General features: G+C 34.8%; 1 protein-coding gene across 2 annotated transcripts in view; it reads right to left on the bottom strand.

Annotated features, from left to right (window-relative positions):
* Positions 1–19,039, bottom strand: part of LOC137407725 (galactosylceramide sulfotransferase-like) — a 38,380-nt gene that overhangs the window by 3,358 nt on the left and 15,983 nt on the right. Inside the window, exons 1-7 of one of the 2 annotated variants that reach the window (XM_068094104.1) lie at positions 17,782–17,965; positions 12,906–13,029; positions 10,224–10,549; positions 5,405–5,551; positions 3,452–3,633; positions 3,177–3,358; positions 1,149–1,404 (exon numbers count right to left, since the gene is read on the bottom strand). In XM_068094104.1, coding sequence (XP_067950205.1) covers positions 1,149–1,404; positions 3,177–3,358; positions 3,452–3,633; positions 5,405–5,551; positions 10,224–10,549; positions 12,906–12,985 — 1,173 coding nt within the window. In that variant the 5' untranslated portion in view covers positions 12,986–13,029; positions 17,782–17,965. Of the gene's footprint in view, positions 1–1,148; positions 1,405–3,176; positions 3,359–3,451; positions 3,634–5,404; positions 5,552–10,223; positions 10,550–12,905; positions 13,030–17,781; positions 17,966–19,039 lie in introns of those variants that run through there. The other variant, XM_068094103.1, reaches the window with a different exon arrangement.

Here is a 19,039-nt window from a genome sequence, read left to right on the forward strand (position 1 = left end):
ATACCGAAAGATTGAAGCACATGAGAAAGAAAAGTGATAATTGTCACCACTCTTGCAATGAACACTCTCTGTTAAGCTCTCACACACTGGAAGCTTTAAACAAACATGATATCTTGTGTCATTGACATTTATACAAATTAGTGTTTACTGTGATGCTTATGACAAAAATTATGAATTTTCCGTATTCATTTATCACAATGGCATTGTTAATACTGTTTTTATTCTGAATGTCGGTAAATTATTTTCTAACTTTTCCCACGACTTAACTACTTTATTTCGCTGTATTTATACTTTATTATAAAACATACCGACAATCAGCCGGCCATTCCCGCCAAAGTGACAGGCATACGTATCAAGCACTCCTAATACGTGCGCATACACTAATATTCGATGCTAATGCCAACCAGTGTCAATGCCCACGGATCCACTCAGTATTATTTTTGTATGAAACAGCCACTGAGACTCCTGCTACTGGATATATCAAACAGAGCAATCCTCATCTTTCGCCATTAATGGGGATTGCGAACCCCACGATAAATAAAAATCCGCGAAATAGAAACTAATGTTTTAAAGTATACATACGATATATAATGTATATATATTATACATATATATCATATATGTATGATATATATGTATGATATGCTCATATATATACATAGTAGATATATGAGCCAAAACTTTAGTGCAAGAACACTTTGACTGCTTTCCAAACATATCATATTCATTTTCTACATAATACGTAAGTAATTTGAATTTATTATGATTGAATTTTATTTTATATATCAACTTCAGTTCCAGAGAATGGACTTGCGTAGTAAAGGTGCAATTTGGACTTCACCTGGTATGAACAATCGTACTTGCGATTAACTGGGCTCATTGTGAGAAGGAAGGCAAATGTTTTTAATTTAAGATACTCATGTATTTTATATATGTATATTAATGTATTTAAATGGTTTTTATGTACGTTTTAATTGAATTTTCTTAATTTTTCAACGAATATTGTTTAGCCGTGAAGGAATGAAACCGTGAAAAGTGAGCCGTGAACTAGCAAGGTTCTACTGAAAACCTGGATTTAATAAGACTTTGTGGAAGACAATAACTACTGTTTAATAGTACAAAACAGTCTCTAAACTTAGCTTATTTACCTCCTCCCAAAAGTCCTCCTCTTTTATCTCTGGTTGACTCCACCATGTCTGATTGAGTGTGTCATATAAGATCTTGTCACCCAAGTTCACCTGTGGTGACAGGAGTTTGGCTCGCGCTCGTTCACTGAGTTCCACACCACCAGAATTAGTGATAATATACCTCCGATAGAAAAGATCTGTGTACGACCAGCCAAACCGCCTCCGGAAAAGAATGAGTGACGCATCGTACTGCTCATGGATCATGATCACATCTATCCTAGAGGAAATGAATGTTAAAGGTCATAGACCGTGATCCTACTATACATGTAGCTTTAGATAATAATAAGAATAAAAATTATACAATGAAAATATTACGATTGATTAGGCCTACCAGACTAGTGCTAAAAGGACCAGCTAGTGAACAAGGGTCAACTAAAGGTCAACTAGTAAAAACAACTAAACGACGTGAGATTGTCAGAATCATCACACCAACAACCAACTAATAATCATTTAAACTAGTCAATGCTATGCGAGCTTTAATCAATAGGTTATTTTTATTTCAACGAAGCAAAAATCAAAACCAGATACAATAGACGTTTCTATAACGTAAGTATTTTGTGTAAATTCCACTTAACAAAGAGTTTAGGTAAAGTTTTTGCGTCGCATTATGTAAGAAATTCCATATAACGTGTGGTAAGTCAGTGCAAATGGTCAAAACCGATTTCAGTAATGTGAGTCACGTAGTTGTCTCTCTTGCCAAGAAAGAGACAACTATAGGACAACTCTCATGCCTTCCTCTCGTGGGAGAGAAAATGATGTGTGGTGGTATTTTTTATATACACTTTTTTACTTTATTTCTGATATATAGGCTACTAGATGAATGCCTGGCATAAACAAGAGTTTTTTTTCTATTTGCAGCAAAGACCTTGTTGTGAAAAGAAAAGAGGAAAAATCAATTTACATGGAAATTGAAGGGATGACGTGAAAAAATCACGTGAAATTGTTGTATTAAATTATGACGTTACGTTTAAATTTTTCATTTTGAAAGACCGAGGAGATGAGTTTGGAAAGATCTTAGAACGGGTAATGAATCTACATGTATTTCACTGCTCGTATAATGTAAAATCCCTTTAGCGTAAACGTTCTCGGAATGGCTTCTTTACGCTGTAGAGGCGGCTACTGTATTAGGAAACCAGAAAGTTCTTGCGATATACTGCGATCATCTCAAATTAAATTTACCCTATGTTAAAAACTACCTGATCAGAATTTTCAAATTAATGTGTTGATTAGTTTATTTTTAGTCTCACTTCCCCTTTACTGGTTCACGCGTTACAACACTTTTAAAGTACCCCAATATTACCAAACTCAAAAGAAAATGTATGACAATACTAAATCAATAAACAATAAATCACAAATACCACAACCAGGTTGCAGATGCTAACAAGAGAATTCAAAAGACACTGACTGTGGCAAAATCATGTTACATTAATTAGGTAAAAATAGAGCAATGGAAATAAATTACGCATTCGCGAAGATCGATAGAAAGATCAATGGCGGATACAAAATGTTGCTCTTGGAAGAAAGTCAGTATATAACTATCAATTCAAGTTACCAAAAACTAGTCACATTGTCGTAAAGCTTTAAATACGATGATTAAAAATTTTAGCTAATGAAACAAAATAAATGATAAAACTAAAAAATAAACAGCACATTTATGAGATTCAATAACGAATGCTGTCAACCTCAACACAGTTTTGACAATGTCACTACAGTTACTACTTGAGCACACCTCAAAGCTATGAGTTAGACATAAAGGAACTGATTGAAGCAGGTTGATCATATGCTAACTGATGAATATTTCAGCCTTATGATTCATCTTTATGATCTATTAGAAGCTCAACGTAATTTTGTTCAAAAACTGGCTAAAATGACACCCATTCCTCACTTAACTTAGGTTATGAAATAGTAGACTATGCGGTGTGCACCATATGTAGGTTTTTAGATTATTGCAAAGTAACCTCTGAGAAAGATGCCGCTTAGCCAACTTACTGCTTATTTAGCCAATGAACATATTCAGTTATGGCGGTCATGTTGCCCTTGAGACTATAGTCAAAACCAAGCCACTGGAGCTGAGCGAGATGGAACCAAGAACGGAGGCCTGTCGGCCCACCATTTTGATCATTTCTGGCAAAGTAGAGCCACTTGTTATTCGAAAGCACCTGCTCTGTTGACTACAAAAAGAAACATTTGTCCTCTAGGAGCAGCTTCGATTTTAGCAGATGACAAAACTCATGCAAGCAATCTTATGGATGAGTCATACTTACACTCCCTCCAACTTGGTATCTGTAGTACTTGGTTGCAGACTTGAACCATGAAACGGGCTCCCGTACCATCACCACAAACTTATATCCCGCCCTCACGTATTTGTCTACCATGTTTTTTTTATAAAGAGCGTGATTGATCAGCACATCCGCTTGAGGCACATTTTTAGGCCCGATATCCCAGGCTGCAAAAAATGCTGCTCTGTACTATGGTTACATACATGTATAGTGTACAGAATGTAAGCCCACAGTCAAAGCTCATCCAATGTTGTTTTAGTTAGTAAGTTTATTATATTTTCTATTTGTCAACTACATTGGAGCGTTAACAAAACATGAGTTCTATCCTCTACTCTCTGAACCTTGTGTGAAAAGCCCTTCCTTCAATAAAAATGGTGACAAATTTTTACTCCTGCTTATGAACAAAACTTGTTACCTAACGTCCATTTTGGAAACATGTTTATGTTTTTTTCAATAAACATTCAGGAACTTTGTTCTGAAGCAACAGAACTAAGCAAGGTGAACTGAACACACCATATCTCTCCCAAAGATAGGTTTGAGGCCCTGAAAATACAAGTTTCACTTTTTCAAAATTGACTTTCAGTTTCTTGAAAGTTATGTTCTACCAATCTGATCTGAACATCTGATGGGTATAGTATATTTATGTAAATAACAGATTTCTACAGCTGTTGGTGGCTTATTCAATGCCAAACTTTATTTGTAATTAGTTTAACAGGTTTGAAGTGAAATTTTTACCAAGCAGCCAATGATCAATTTATAAATATCATTATTATTATTACTATTTGGCACATAAAACCAGAACAAGGAGTAATACTTGTGGTACATGAAAGCCTCGAGAGCATCTTTGGCCTAGCGGTCTAGAACAGATTAGGGTTCAACTTCCAAAACAGGTCACTGCATGGTGGTGACAGTAATGACATACAACCTTAAATTTTTCTCTGTATCTGGAAATGTCTATAATGATTCGTGACAACATAACCTATGACCACTAGTAATTCTAAGGCATTAAGAATGTTATCTGAATATTTATTTGAAAAACTAGTCTAAATTCGTGAGGCAAATTATAATCTTTGATCAGGAAATTCCCAGTTAAAACGAACATTTTTTTCTGACAATCAAACTTTTTAGTAGTAATATGATCTCCCCGCAAGCACCTCTCGTGTTAGCAAAATAGCAGAATAGCTTTTGTTGCTGACATTATAGTCGATTCAGATTCAGAATTAAATACTCAGACAATGAAAGTGACAGCACTGACTCTGATAGTAGTGAAAGTAATAGTTTTGTAAAGGTAAGGAATATTGTAGAGGATCGAATAGCTGCGTAGCGATTGTAGCTTCACATAGCTTTAGCAATGCACACATTGTATAGACACATAGAATTTTTGGTATAGCTCTGTTTGTTAACATGTTGACAGCATAAAATATATAACAAAAATGTCCTAGATAAGGTTTGAAATTGAAAAAAAATTGTATACATGTACATATCATGCAGACAAATCGGCAATTTTCAGTCAAATAGCTGGCAGTAGGCCGAAAGCTAATTTGTACATAGATGGCAGTGAAAGGGTTATGTGATGTCTAATTAAAATTAAATATGCATACATAATTTTGTAAACAAGTAAATAAATACCAAATGGAACATTCTGGTAGGGAGATAACTACAACTGATATGCTATCCAACTCAGAGATATGTCAGTATTTGGATTGACCTAGTCATTAGTGAAGGTCATTAGATTAGATCGACCTAGATCTTTTTTTAAGAATTGGGGGATCTTTACCTTAAAACCCATGACACTAGAGCCCCCACCCAGTTCTCTGTAATGGCTACAAAGTACAGTAACAGAAGCAATAGCTGTAAGAGGCATTCTAACCCTGCTTTAACAATCTCTTGATAAGTGATAAAATGACTAGTCATACTAATAATGAGAGATATACTGACCTACGCCTTTTGGCTTCTTCCAATCGATATGAACTCTCTTTCTCTGCATCAATATATTCAACTTATGCTTTATGACAAACCGGGAAAGAACGGCAAAGAAAGTGGATGATCCGGTCTTCTCTATTTTTGTGAAGACAAACTGAGAGACTGCAAGTATAACATAAGCACAGTGGTGATCATAATTATGGGATCACTTAAAATAAAGACATTTTTTGTTGTTAATTCATATATTGTTCCGTCAGTATTATGTGAATTATGACAATATGTTTATCAATGGAAAGCTCAGAATATACTGGACAAGGATATTATGTAAAACTAACTGATATTTGCATTATTATTTTGATTTTTGTACAATATGCCATTTTCAGCATAAAGAGGTACAAAAATCCAAAATAAATCTTTTTTTTCAATTTGTGGAAAACGCAACTTAATTTGACATAATTTTAGAACATAGCTCTTTAAAAGTTAATTGGTGGTGTTTTTAAGTTCCTTTAGAGTATTTCTATTATCCTAGTATTTAGTATGACACCATAAGCCTAGACTGACCTGATAGAACATAATGGGGGCCCAATAACAGATTTTGTTAATAGGGTGCACCTTGGGTGGTAGACAGAACGTCTAAACATTTTGCTTTTCAAATATGTAAAATATGTATGGTCTGAGATTATAGAGAAAGGGAGCTTATACGATAAATGAAAAATATTATTATGAAATTACCAGGCTCCGGTCCCATTATTATAATCACCACTATAACACTTATTAAACAAAGTTCATGCGAGTGTTGTTACAAAGACAATCATTCTTTAAGATAGTAACAGAGTCAGCAAATGCAATCCGTTGTTTTTCTTTTTGCATTTTTCTAAGCTGCTTTGGTGAAAATTTATTAACCAATTATATCAGGTTACAAGGTTATCTGCAAAGGGATTTTTATTGAATTCTATAAAATCTTTATAAGGAGCAAAGCAGGCTATTCGCTAGAATAGCAAAGAGGTCAATTGAAACTTTTAGGTGGCTCTTCTAGTTTTCAAAAACTAAACTAAACATGAGAACCTCATCATTCGGTTAGTTTTCATAAAACACAAACCATTTTGATAACTTTCAGTTTTTAATATTTTACATTGGCAATTCTTCCATAAAATTTATGTTGTCTTGATAGCATTGAATACAGAGTTGTTGAAACTACTATAAAAGGTCATGCATAACCTCAACTGTAACTGCAGTAAAAAATGCAGCCTTCTATAGATTCCATTTCATTTACCCCATTCTATTCAGATAATGCTGTTCCACATAAAACTCATAAATTAGAAGCAGGTTTTGATGACAAATAATTATATTCACTAAATTTTATCTAAATAACCAAGCCTTTATCCAAATATAAATAACAAATACCAACGGTCTGATAACTTCTAAATAATTTGCATTAAATTATCTCATTTTGTGTTCATATCCATCAACAATGGGCTTTTAAAGTGATTGAGCAGCAATCACTATGAAACAAATTAGCTTCTGAGCCAAAATGTAGGAAAGTAACATTATGCCATCTGCTCTGAAATTATGCTTAAAATCGGAAAGGCAAACCGAGGGTGATTTTAGCCTTATCATGTAACAAACGCATTAAGTCTATAATAGAAATATTTTATTGATTTTATTGATTTTATTGCATCATCACTAAATTATAATTACCGCGTCATAAATACCTACAATGCTTGTTTCGGACTAATGCGGACTGAATGTTCGAACAATGAAAAAGTCTGAACACTGAAAATCAACTGCTATACATTACCGTATATTAAACAGCCTGTATTGTGTCACATACATACTCCTAGGTTATAATATGGTACAATATACATATACAGTATACATGAGAGAGTAAAATATGGTTATACCTACAATAGGGTACAGTATAATATTAATAACAGTAATAATAACAAATGAAATATGGTACAATATACATATACAGTATACATGAGAGAGTAAAATATGGTTATACCTACAATAGGGTAGAGTATATTATTAATAACAGTAATAATAACACATGAAATATGGTACAATATACATATACAGTATACATGAGAGAGTAAAATATGGTTATACCTACAATAGGATACAGTATAATATTAATAACAGTAATAATAACACATGAAATATGGTACAATATGCATATACAGTATATCTTAGAGAGTAAAATATGGTTATACCTACAATAGGGTAGAGTATAATGTTAATAACAGTAATAATAACACATGAAATATGGTACAATATACATATACAGTATATATGAGAGAGTAAAATATGGTTATACCTACAATAGGGTACAGTATAATATTAATAACAGTAATAACAAACGACAATAACAGTACGACAATAACAGTACAACACTAAGGCAGGAAACTCGCTCGGGTTCTCGAGTCGTCTGTCGCAAACACCACCTATCGGCAAGGTTGTCATTATTTGAAGACAAGACGGCATTGGGCAATCGTCCGAACCATACACGCTGTCCGAACATATGAAAGTCCCTGTAGGTTAAAGATGTGATTGCGTCAAAAAAGTCGATCAAATGAAATTAAAACCAATTGAAGGCTAAAACATTAGCTACAATTTGATGTCATTTTTGTCTTTGTAGATTAACCCTGTCAAGAGATATAAGCGTTTGAATGAGGCCATCTTTTAAAACGGTCATATTCGAGGGGGTGCTTCATTCGTCACGTAACAAGTGATGCATGTGAAAAGAGTCCACGAGCAATAAATATAAGATCTCTTCTTTAGCCAATCATCAGCACGAAATTTTTATATAGGTCGCAATAAATGTAATCACTCATAAAACGCGTTGTCTGTGATTTCGAAGTTAGGGATTTTACTCTTCTATTAGATCGCATCGATATCTACTAAATTAATTAACATTGTTACTTTAATGAATTGATCGATACGTTTTATTGACGAACAACAGAATTGTAAAAATGCTTCCAGTTCCTGCGAAGGTGACTCCGAGTTTTTTGAGCATTAGGTGGTTAAAGTTTGGGGCAGACAGCTTATAGTTAGAGCTGACAGGCGTCACAGGCTGCAGAGGAAGATAGGAGAATGGACGTAAATTTATCTTTTACTTTGAGTCTTCTATATATATACTGTTGTGATTACATTCAGATTATATATTTCCCTGTTTGAGACTATAATGTAATTTCATGTGTGCGTGTGCGAGAAACGGATGCACAGTGAGTTCTTGACGGCTTCTTTTTAATCTATAGCATATAGCGATACAGTGGCTTAGATTGATGAAAATGCTAAAGGTAATAATTTTAGTACTCATGAATACATTTACTAATTAATTATAACTTTTTGCTATCACCAATCATCGTTTCATTTTTTTATCGTTTCACCTAGCTATAATATTTGCTTCAAATTTTCTTTGGCAGTTTTAGTTAGCTAGTAAATTGGATTTATGATTAGACTTTATGTTCACTTCTAACTTGTAGAAAGTGAGGAAAATCGATTGATCAATACACATCTTTAACTCCCTGAACCAAAGCTTCGAATCGTTGGCTTGGCGAGCTTATGCCTTTGTTAAACATTTATTCATTTTAAAATTACTCGTGCAATCTATCTAACTCCTAATTTGAAAGTTTTCAGTAGATACACGTTAGAACAACATACCTATGAATGACATATTTATTGCATTTGTTAAATTGATTACAGGATGTTTACGTGGTCCCACCGGCGAAGCAGCTTTGTCAGTGTGGAAACTGCCATAAATGGGAAAGAGAGACTTGAATGTGTGCTGCATAAACAATGATGTTTTGTTTTGAATTTGCTGCAGTAGATTAATTTGTCCTATTGTATGAGCTGAAACTATGAGAGTGGCCACAACTTGGATGGATATTTTTAATAAAATCTTCATGCCAAGATGAAATTTTTTTGGCTTGTAAAACTTATATAATAAAATAATATTGTTGAAGATAATGCAAAACATGATTTGCAGAACATTGAATACATCATAGTTTGCGGTATGGGTAGCGACAGAACTGTGCCTATACAAAGACATTCTACTTAGTTTGATTGACATAATTACCGTGGAACGGTCGAATTGGTAGTCGGTACAAGATGTTTATACAGCATTTAGAGGAAGCTAATATGACAAGTTTTTAATTTCCTCTATTTGAGGCGTTTGAGACATAATAATGTATCTGTAGCTCGATTTAAAATTTTATTCTAGCCAACATGAGCAAATACAAAATAAAATATATGCCAATAGAGCCGCGGAGGACTAGACTTTTATCGCAATAGCCGATGTAAATACGAGAGATGGGGGGCACGTTGTATCACTAGTTACATCATTTGGGGCAAGTCTGGGCATGTTTTTTGGTCTGAGCGTTTTTACCGCGATCAATTTTGTCGATTTTAATCTTCAAATATCTTGACAACGAGATCGCCTAACACAACAAACAACATCTCAACTGATAAACAAAAAAATCGTTCTTTTAAAATCAACTAAAATTTGATGCAATCACATCTTCTAGTCCGAAGAAGCAGAATTACCTGTATATCGCTGGCAGCTCAATGTAAAGAGAGGATGACTCCGAGTTTATGAATAGCACTAATGGAATACTTATCAATCACCGAACTCCACTATGGATATTTTTCACTATTTTGTCACAGGTTATTCTCTAGCCTATGTGTAGGAAATTAAAAAGTGCCATGACTCCTGATTATGCTTCCTGAAGGAAACTTACGAATGGCAACAAGTTTAGATGCTACCATCGAGGGATCCACATGGAAGTAGATTTCACAAGCAGATCAAAGAAGCAATTTAATGTTTACACCTTACCTGGTGATGCACTAATCTGTCGCAAGCTCGAGTAGTTGCCAAGCCTTTGTAAGACCGGAGCTATCGGAGTAGAGAGATTTTCTCCAGTTTGCAGTGGAGTTGCCTCATCTTGTACTTCCTTTATAACCTCATGAACTAGCGTTGTATTGTCTTCATCTGCTTTGATTGGTCTCTGGACTGAGTGGTTTGTCTGAGTATTTTTCACAGTTGAGTCATTGCCCCTTACGCTTTGATCATTTTCAAAGTGACGTTGGGCAGAAACTAGGACAACTTCCGTGGCTGGTGTGGATGCGAGAGGTTGGTTTGGTGTACGCTGAACAACAGCTCTACAAAAAAGAATGCTCACGTGGAGCGTGCACCCGAAAGCCTTTCCATAAAGTGTGTCACCATTACAGTAAACATTACATCAATGGGCAGTTTAGAATAGATTTGGATTAGATTAGAATAGATAGCAAGGAGGCAAATCAATGTCATCGCTTTCCATTAAAATAAAATCGTTATTTTTAACTAGAGTTACTTTAAAATATGTCCTGGGATTACAAAAAATGCTCTGCTGATCGTTCTTGCAATAGAAAATATTAAAGCTATAGAAAAACTATCAACTTAGAATTTTCTCTCCACAAAAAAAACTGGTCTGGCAGAACATAGATAGGCAGCAACTGCTAGGCTAGCTTGAAGGCTACAAACATCGACAAAATGTTGTGTAGCTAACACATTGGCGGCATCATCAATGCATTATTTCGAAGCGAATATGTTGACATACTTCAGCACAGTTAAAGCTGATGCATCTGTGATTGGCTGAAATAGTTTATTATAGTGATATCGATTCCACTTTACTTATTCCCAATGGAAGATAATTGCATTCAAGAAAGATTATAAGAATTGACTTGCGAAAGACAATGACTGAAAGGCTTCACACAAATAGCTATTTTTGTGGGGACAATGGAAAATATTACAGTTTTACTCCTGATAAATGCTGAATTGAAAGAAATCGGTCATCGTGTCTTTCACAGACGTTGTGAAAATGTTTTCGGCAAACAGAATTTTGGCGTCTTTATTATCTTAAGCGCACCGACTGCAAAATTTGAACTCCGGCAAAAATTTTGTTGAATTCGTATGGTGAAATAAAATTCATATGGCGAGGTGAAAAATTCATGATCAACTTCATAAAGAGAAAGAATACAATACAAATATTTTAATACAATGTTCCATAACAATGCTGAAGCATCCAACAAGGATGTCATGGCCTTCTCATGACTGAGGACAGTTCATATTGATCCCTATTTGTCAATACGATAATTCACTTAGTAGCATCGATGTACAGTATGTAGCCCATAGATATAATAAACATAGATATAATAATAAATGTTTTATTATATTTTTATAATAGTACAATAAAATATTATAAATAAATAATATTTATAATATATAAATAAGGGTTTATTATATCTATGGCGACAACAAATATCAACACTACTCGCCAGAGATGCATTTTGTCGGTGCGTGCAGCCGGGTCTTAAAGATTATGTTGCACAAAATTTTAGTAGCTTTTATCGATAAAATAAAAATCGATACAACTTGATCATTATCAAGTAGAAAAACATGTGTGAAATGACGGCACTAGTTGTGACCATTGATTTAGTTGATATCAGCTGTTGCATTCTAGTCGAAGCATTACGTATCTCTATTCTGTGTCTCTTTGCAACCGTAGACATTCACACTTTCACTTGATCTGAGCATTTTAACTGTGATCAAGTCTTGTTGATTTTAATCTTGAAACATCCTGGCAGTCAGATCACCTCAAACATCAAAAACGATCACAAATGATAGAAAAATACTGATATATTTTGATAGAATCTAAAATTTTGTGCACGTTCATCATTAACAAAGTAAAAATTGAATGCGAAATGAAAAACGAGAAGGAATCTGAGCTTGTGGAGCATCACATGAAGTATTAGAGAGCCACAGCCAATCAGAAGATGCAGAATCAAGACAATGTTATAACAATTGCTATTCATTGCGTCTTACCCTTCCCTCAAATGACTGGAGATATGCCGTGTATACACGACGGTTCAATGGTAAGCTTGCTGAAAGGGAGAACTGTATAAATATCATAAAACAAGTAGGTAAAAAGTTTAATGATTATTTTACTCGTCTGCACTCCATTCTAGTAATGCTAGCACGCTGACAGTCCTCTACGCTGGAAAAGATCATCATGTGTAGCCATTCCGTTCTCAATTATTCCACATACTGCAATTAGCCCGGTGGTGCAGTCGGTAGTGCGCCTGGCTGCATGCTCCAATACCTGAGTTCAATTCCCATACAATGCATTTTTTGCCTAATGCTAAAAGCATGACTCAAGACAGACGAATGGACACAGTTCTTATAGTAAATAGTACGCATACTAATGTTAATTTTATTTACATTAGCGACTGGAGGTACCCTGGCGTACACATCGACAAAGTTTAAACCTCTCCCATTTTGTATTTTGATTTAACGAATGAGATCAAAATCGAAAGTGCGATAGAACATATCTTTTTCTTAGCGATTGTCTCAAACTAAAAAGGCACCATCTTGACTATTATAACTGAGCAGTGCAACTATTATCAACCAAAGCCTATCACACAAAACTACCTCGAGTCTATAACTATTATTGTTAAAATGTTTTGTGATAATAAATACCCGAAGAAAAAGAAGGCTGTGGTGGTGACAAGGAAAACAACTATGAGCCGGAGCAGCCGCCCATAGTTGTTGTGTTTCATCTCTCAGATCCAACAAGGTCGATGTTCTACACCTTTCACTCCATCTACAGAAGCCATAGTAAGATTAGGGTTTATAAACATCATCAATGCATTGATTGCTTTAGGACAAGGTATATTGGAACTTGTTGGGTGAAACATTTTTTAGAATGCCAATTAGTATACCAAAAGGAACCAACTCTATCCAGTCGTACCTCGACATACGAGCCTAATGTGTTCTGGGACTGAGCTCGTATCTCAATGTTCCCGTATCTCAATGCAACGCTTCTATATATATATATATATATATATATATATATATATATATATATATATATATATATATATATGTATTTCTCAAAATATGTCATATGTTGTGTGTCTGCATTCCGGCTATAGATATATAGCCTGAGTTTACGATTAGAATGTTCTACTTTTATGATTCTATGATCTACTCAGGATATAGCTATAGCCCACGCTGATTATTTTACCGATGTGGCCACCCGTTACGACCCCCCTGCTAAGAAATATTTTTCGTAAGGTTCAATTACTATTTCTGGGGGTCAAGGCCAATTCTTCTTGCGTGTACAAATATTCTTTCACCGTTCGATCAGACAAAGTACGATATCTCACTTTTACATTTGTACCATGCAGTATCAAGAGGTACCAGTATCATCATATTCAAAGTTTTGATGGATATCTTCTGGTGGAACATTAACCCTTTTTAACCATTTCACTGCTGTAGACGCATTTATGTGTTTTCTATGGTCGACTGCCACAGGCGAATTTTTGCGACTCTTTCCAGCAGTTGCGTAGAAACTTAATTTTATTAATCGTTGACAACATAACCAACAATCTTTAGAACTTTTATAGTATTGACAGTGTTGTCCGAAGATTTTTCTATAAAATTAGCATAAAATAACGAAGCCGTTTTAAATTTTTTTGGGAATTTCCAACTTATAAACGAACATTTTTTGTGTAAGTTTTGTAAGGACCTCCCAAGTTAGAAAACAGATCATTATTTATGTTGATGACATTATAGCCAATTAACATTCAGATTTTTGTGATTACACAGATAATTAAAGTAGCAGCACTGACTCTGATGGTGATGAAAGTAAGTTTTGTAAGAGTAAGGAACTTGTGGAGGATCGTTCTAGCTCTGTAGATATCATAGCTTCACATAGCTTTCGCATTGCACAAAGTATAGATACATTCAATTTTTGGCATAGCACCAGTTGTTATTATGTTAGCAAAATAAAATATATAACAAAAGTGTTCTAGATAGATTTTGAAGTTGAAAATAGTTGAAAAAAATTGTATACGTATAATGAAGCAAAATCGGCAATTTTTGGTAAAATGGCTGGCGGTAGGCCGATTAAAATTTGTACATGGACAGTAGTGAAAGTGACGTACACACAATTCTATGCAAGAATTGCTATTATTAATTCTACATATTCAACCTTTTTATTTTGGTTTCTCAATTCGTAATAATTGCATAATTACCGAATCATCCTTTATTGTAATCGTAGCAAAACCGACCTGATTTAGCTATCACTTGCTAATTATTTCACATTTATACCCTACAGGATGAAAATATTCGTTGGTCATAAAAATTCGCGGTTTCGCGAACAGTCAATCCCGCGAATTATTAAATTCAGTGAATAATTAGTTCTATTTTTAATCACAAGAGAGAATAACTACTGCATCAAATTGAAAACTAGTCGCTAGCCTAGTTTTTAATGTAAATACTAAACGTAATTGAGTTCCAAAACATTTTTAAAATCATTGCCTGAGCTTTGAGCTAACACCATAAGCAATGCATCACATTTATTTACAAAATTATTCGAGGTTGTCACAAGATATGCAGAATGGCGTCATCGCGAAAATAGCCGCGAGGCAGAAGTACTAAACGTAGCCGAGTTCCAAAACTTCTTTAAAATCATCGCCAGGCTTCGAGCTTTATTGCCATTGCGTCAAACTTTACAAAATTATTCGGCATTTATTATTATTAACAAAGTTATTCGGCATGGCTTCAGCATAGTAAAAAAGCTCTCCTAGTCTTTTTACATTAGAATCAACTCCATCAATCTCTAATACCGAAGTCAAGGACGATCATGATTCTGATCTGGACATTATGGTATGTATTTTATTTGCAGTGCAGATACGTTTTTCCATAATCAACTGCATTAGTTAATTCTTTTGTTTAAAAACTGATCGCTTTCATCAAATACTTCAGCTATTGTTTTTGTACTTCCTCAAAACTCGTTAATATTTTTTCTTTTTTGTGTTTACTGCAGATTGAGAATGAAACAACCTACTCCGATTACGAAAACTAGAGACAAGTAGTAATATTCATCAAGGCAGGAATATTGGCAGAGAGGCAACCAGTCAACCTAGACCCCTTCATCGACAACAACTCCTTGATATCGCTGTAGTAAACATGATTAAATTATATATTTTATTTCATGTATAGATGTATTATAATTTATTACAAACTTGAGTGTACAAATAAAATATTTCAAATACAAATAAAATTTTACAAACGATGAATGGAGTAAATATAAACAGTTTAGTCCATATGGCAGTTGTCTAGCAATAAAATTAAACTGGTACTCTTGCTATGTGAATACTAGCGTGTAATGGTGCTTTCTGACTAGTTATTTTGGTAATAGCAGCTCTGTCGCTGTCACTGTCTTGGGTAGGCGTTGAAAGCGATTTTCTCGCTACTACATGGCTGGTAAGGAAGTTATCATCAGAACTCTCCTCGTGGCTTACTATTGCAAAGTTCTGCCGGTTGGCCAAAGATTTGTGCTCGTAAAGGTGTTTTTGTTCCTTTTTTAAAAACAGATAGGGTAAGTAGCTGCGGTCACTTCAACCTCAATTTCCAGACCTCCCTGAATGATTGGTGATCTTCTAAGAATGACATCTACCACCCTTGCAATCATTGTTCTTCGGTGTATGATGAAAAATCTCTCTCTCACACTAAAACAAATAATGAAGCAGTAGGGATGGAAAAAATTAGTATTGCGTTTTACCGAAGAACCAAAGTAAAATTCAACTAATTTAGTAAATGTAAAAAACTCATTACTTACCACAAGTTGTTGGCTTATCAAAGGCCTCCAAAGCGATGAATATTCGTGAAAACCTCTGGACGCAGCAAAAATTGTTTACTGTAGAATAGCATGATCGCCTCGCAGTTGTAAGCTAAATATAAACCGGAACACGCGGTGTGCGCATACGTAGGAATAACTATTACTAGCCGCAATAGATTTAACTTTTCCTAGAGAGTGGCAGTTTTCAGCCGCGAATAAATTCATCCGCGAATATGCATGAAAATACAATTTTCGCGAAATATAACTCCGCGAATAAATTCATCCTGTAAAGTATCTGAACCCTTTTACAGTTGTTTTATTTTTTGTAATTTATTTGGCCTGCACAAAAGTTTTTTCTCATGATATGAAGTTTTAAAGTTACGGATGTTTGACAAAGTTTGAAAACCTTTAGTTGTTTTAATTTTCTCTGTTAATTTATTTCAATACACAAAACACTTTTTTCTCATGGTATGAAGTTTGAAAGTTAGGATGGCAAATGTTGTTATATATTAAATACAAATTAATTTTCTGTCCAAAGACTTTTTTATTACACGGGCAACGCTGGGTGGTACAGTTTGTCTTATATAAAATAACTACATAAAAATTAATCCGTTCCCATACTACGAAAAACCACCTAAAACATGATATTACAATAGAAAAACATGTTTTAATTGTTGTAACTTACTATCTACACTCACAGAGTAACAAATACCTATTTAGTGGTTATGATCAGCAATAAAGTGTAATAATATTACTATGAACTGAGGAGTTCTTCTATGTGGAGACAGATGTAGTGGCTAATGGCGGAGGGAGAGAGAGACTTGACAACAACCTTAACATTAACATAAGCTTTGAGTTTAACTTAAATGAATTTAGCATACTAAACACACACTTGAAGCTAAGTTTTAATCTTTTACTAAAACTATTTTTAATTTTGTCTCCATATTAATTTTTTTTATTATCTGTTTCCGGCTTGGCGCTTTTAGCCTCACTTTTGCTTAACTTTAAGTTGAGCTTTTTAAAACATTTTCTCAAACTGACTCGACGAGAAAGACCAAGCGAGGCTGCTCTTAAAACGGCCTCTCACATACTTAGCTATTAAGTGGCCACTAAGAACCGGCTCAAATGCTCGTATCTGAAAGGGTTCTCGTATCTCAATGGAGATGATTTTCTCATATGTTGGGCATTTTCTCGAGGCATGACTGTATTAGAAAAATGTTTAATCTTGACAAGAGCAGCTCTATGTTGTTCACACAACTCCCTTAAAATTTAATAGCGGCCCACACCGTGTAAGATTTTGCTAACTAGTGGCATGGCCAGAGATGTACTAGTTGGGTTACCCTGAGCATCCTTGTAAAATCTGCCTCCCTTCCCTAGGAGACACTTGATATCTATGTGAGATTACCTCATAAAACTAGACTGGTTCAGAATTATGAACAAAAACCTTTATTCCAAGTTAGCAATTACTAAATGTGATCAACTAGGCCTACCCACCAGAGTGCTACTGTTTACTGTTATGAAACACATGGTAGACTGAGCACCACTGTTCACCGTTATGAAACGCATGGTAGACTAAGCACTTCTGTTTCACAAAACACGAGAATGACAGATCTTTGGTAAGAGCTCAGTAGAGCATGAATAATGTAGATGATACTAGGAATATGACATACGATGATGAGACTATGTAGGGAAGAGAAAGTCTAGATAAATACACAGCTCATATCGTACTTGTCATGTTTTACATTGAGAGAAGTATTGTTTATAGCCGATGACGGTATCAGATTATCACTGAGTGTCTCCATGCTTCGATTGAGTTCAGAGCTGCTTCCACTCCAAATAGTAGAAATGGTAATATTTGAACACATTCGAAGCCAATTTGCTTCGCCAAATTTGTGCAAAGGTGATTGCTGTGAATATTGGAAAGAGCAATATAGTGCAAGTCCAAATCGTTGAAATAGTAGGGAGCAAATTCATCGGCAGCATGCAACCCCAAACCCAATCAAACATAGGAATACGGTGTATAACAATGTAAATAACTGACTATAGCAATAAGCAAGGTCATATGAGGCAACTGAAGACGATACTTTTTACAGTAAGCATTAGTAAATAGCGTTAGGTGAAATACGGAGTTTTCCCTTCATTTAACCCTTTAGCGACCACGGGCTTACGGCTGGAAATTCCCCAGCGCACCAGAGCATTTACTATGGCGATTTGAGCCTTCGACACCACTGCGTAAAAACTGCATCAACTTTCATCAAAATTGTGGCAGTTACATAACTTAACATGCAGAGGAAAGCTGAGAAATGTCTCTACAAGCTGATGCTTCTTCTATGTAGATAGCTTGCAAATACTTAGCAATAAAAATCTCAATTTGCTGAAGCTACGAATTTTTTATTTTTGTACATCATTTTCAATCGTATTTTTCTAATTAATAAAAGTAAGTGACAATGTTGTATAAATAATACTTGCATGGATTCATATGTTCACAACAAATTACAAAAAAAACTGATCATCGAAGGGCATTGAACGTGGAGTTACGAGCTCCGATGTATAGCGGGAGCGCCACTTGAAATGCTCGAGACACCATGTCCATAAGCAGCGCAAGACAGTCACCCGACAAGGTTGCTCCAACTTTCGTGCAAATTGGCACAAAACTGCAAATGAAAATGCATCTGGAAGCTGAGACATTTTCCTGCAGAATGAGATTTTTTCCTCCACACAGCTTGCAAAAACTTTGCAGCTAGACATCTATATATGCGCAGTTACGGTTTTTTGCTCTGAATTTTAATGTATTTCTTGAGACTATAGATTTATATGTAACAATTTTGCATATAAAGTCATTGCACAGATTCATGTGTGCTGCAGCAACGATTAACTGGTTGTGTGCAAGAATTAAGTTGTGAGCCTATATTCACACATTTGGTGAAGCAGCAAAAGACAGGAAGCAACATTTATTATGAGCAGAAATAGCAAATCATGGACTGCT

The sequence above is a fragment of the Watersipora subatra genome, chromosome 11 (genome assembly GCF_963576615.1).
Source record: "Watersipora subatra chromosome 11, tzWatSuba1.1, whole genome shotgun sequence".
Lineage (NCBI taxonomy): Eukaryota > Metazoa > Bryozoa > Gymnolaemata > Cheilostomatida > Watersiporidae > Watersipora > Watersipora subatra.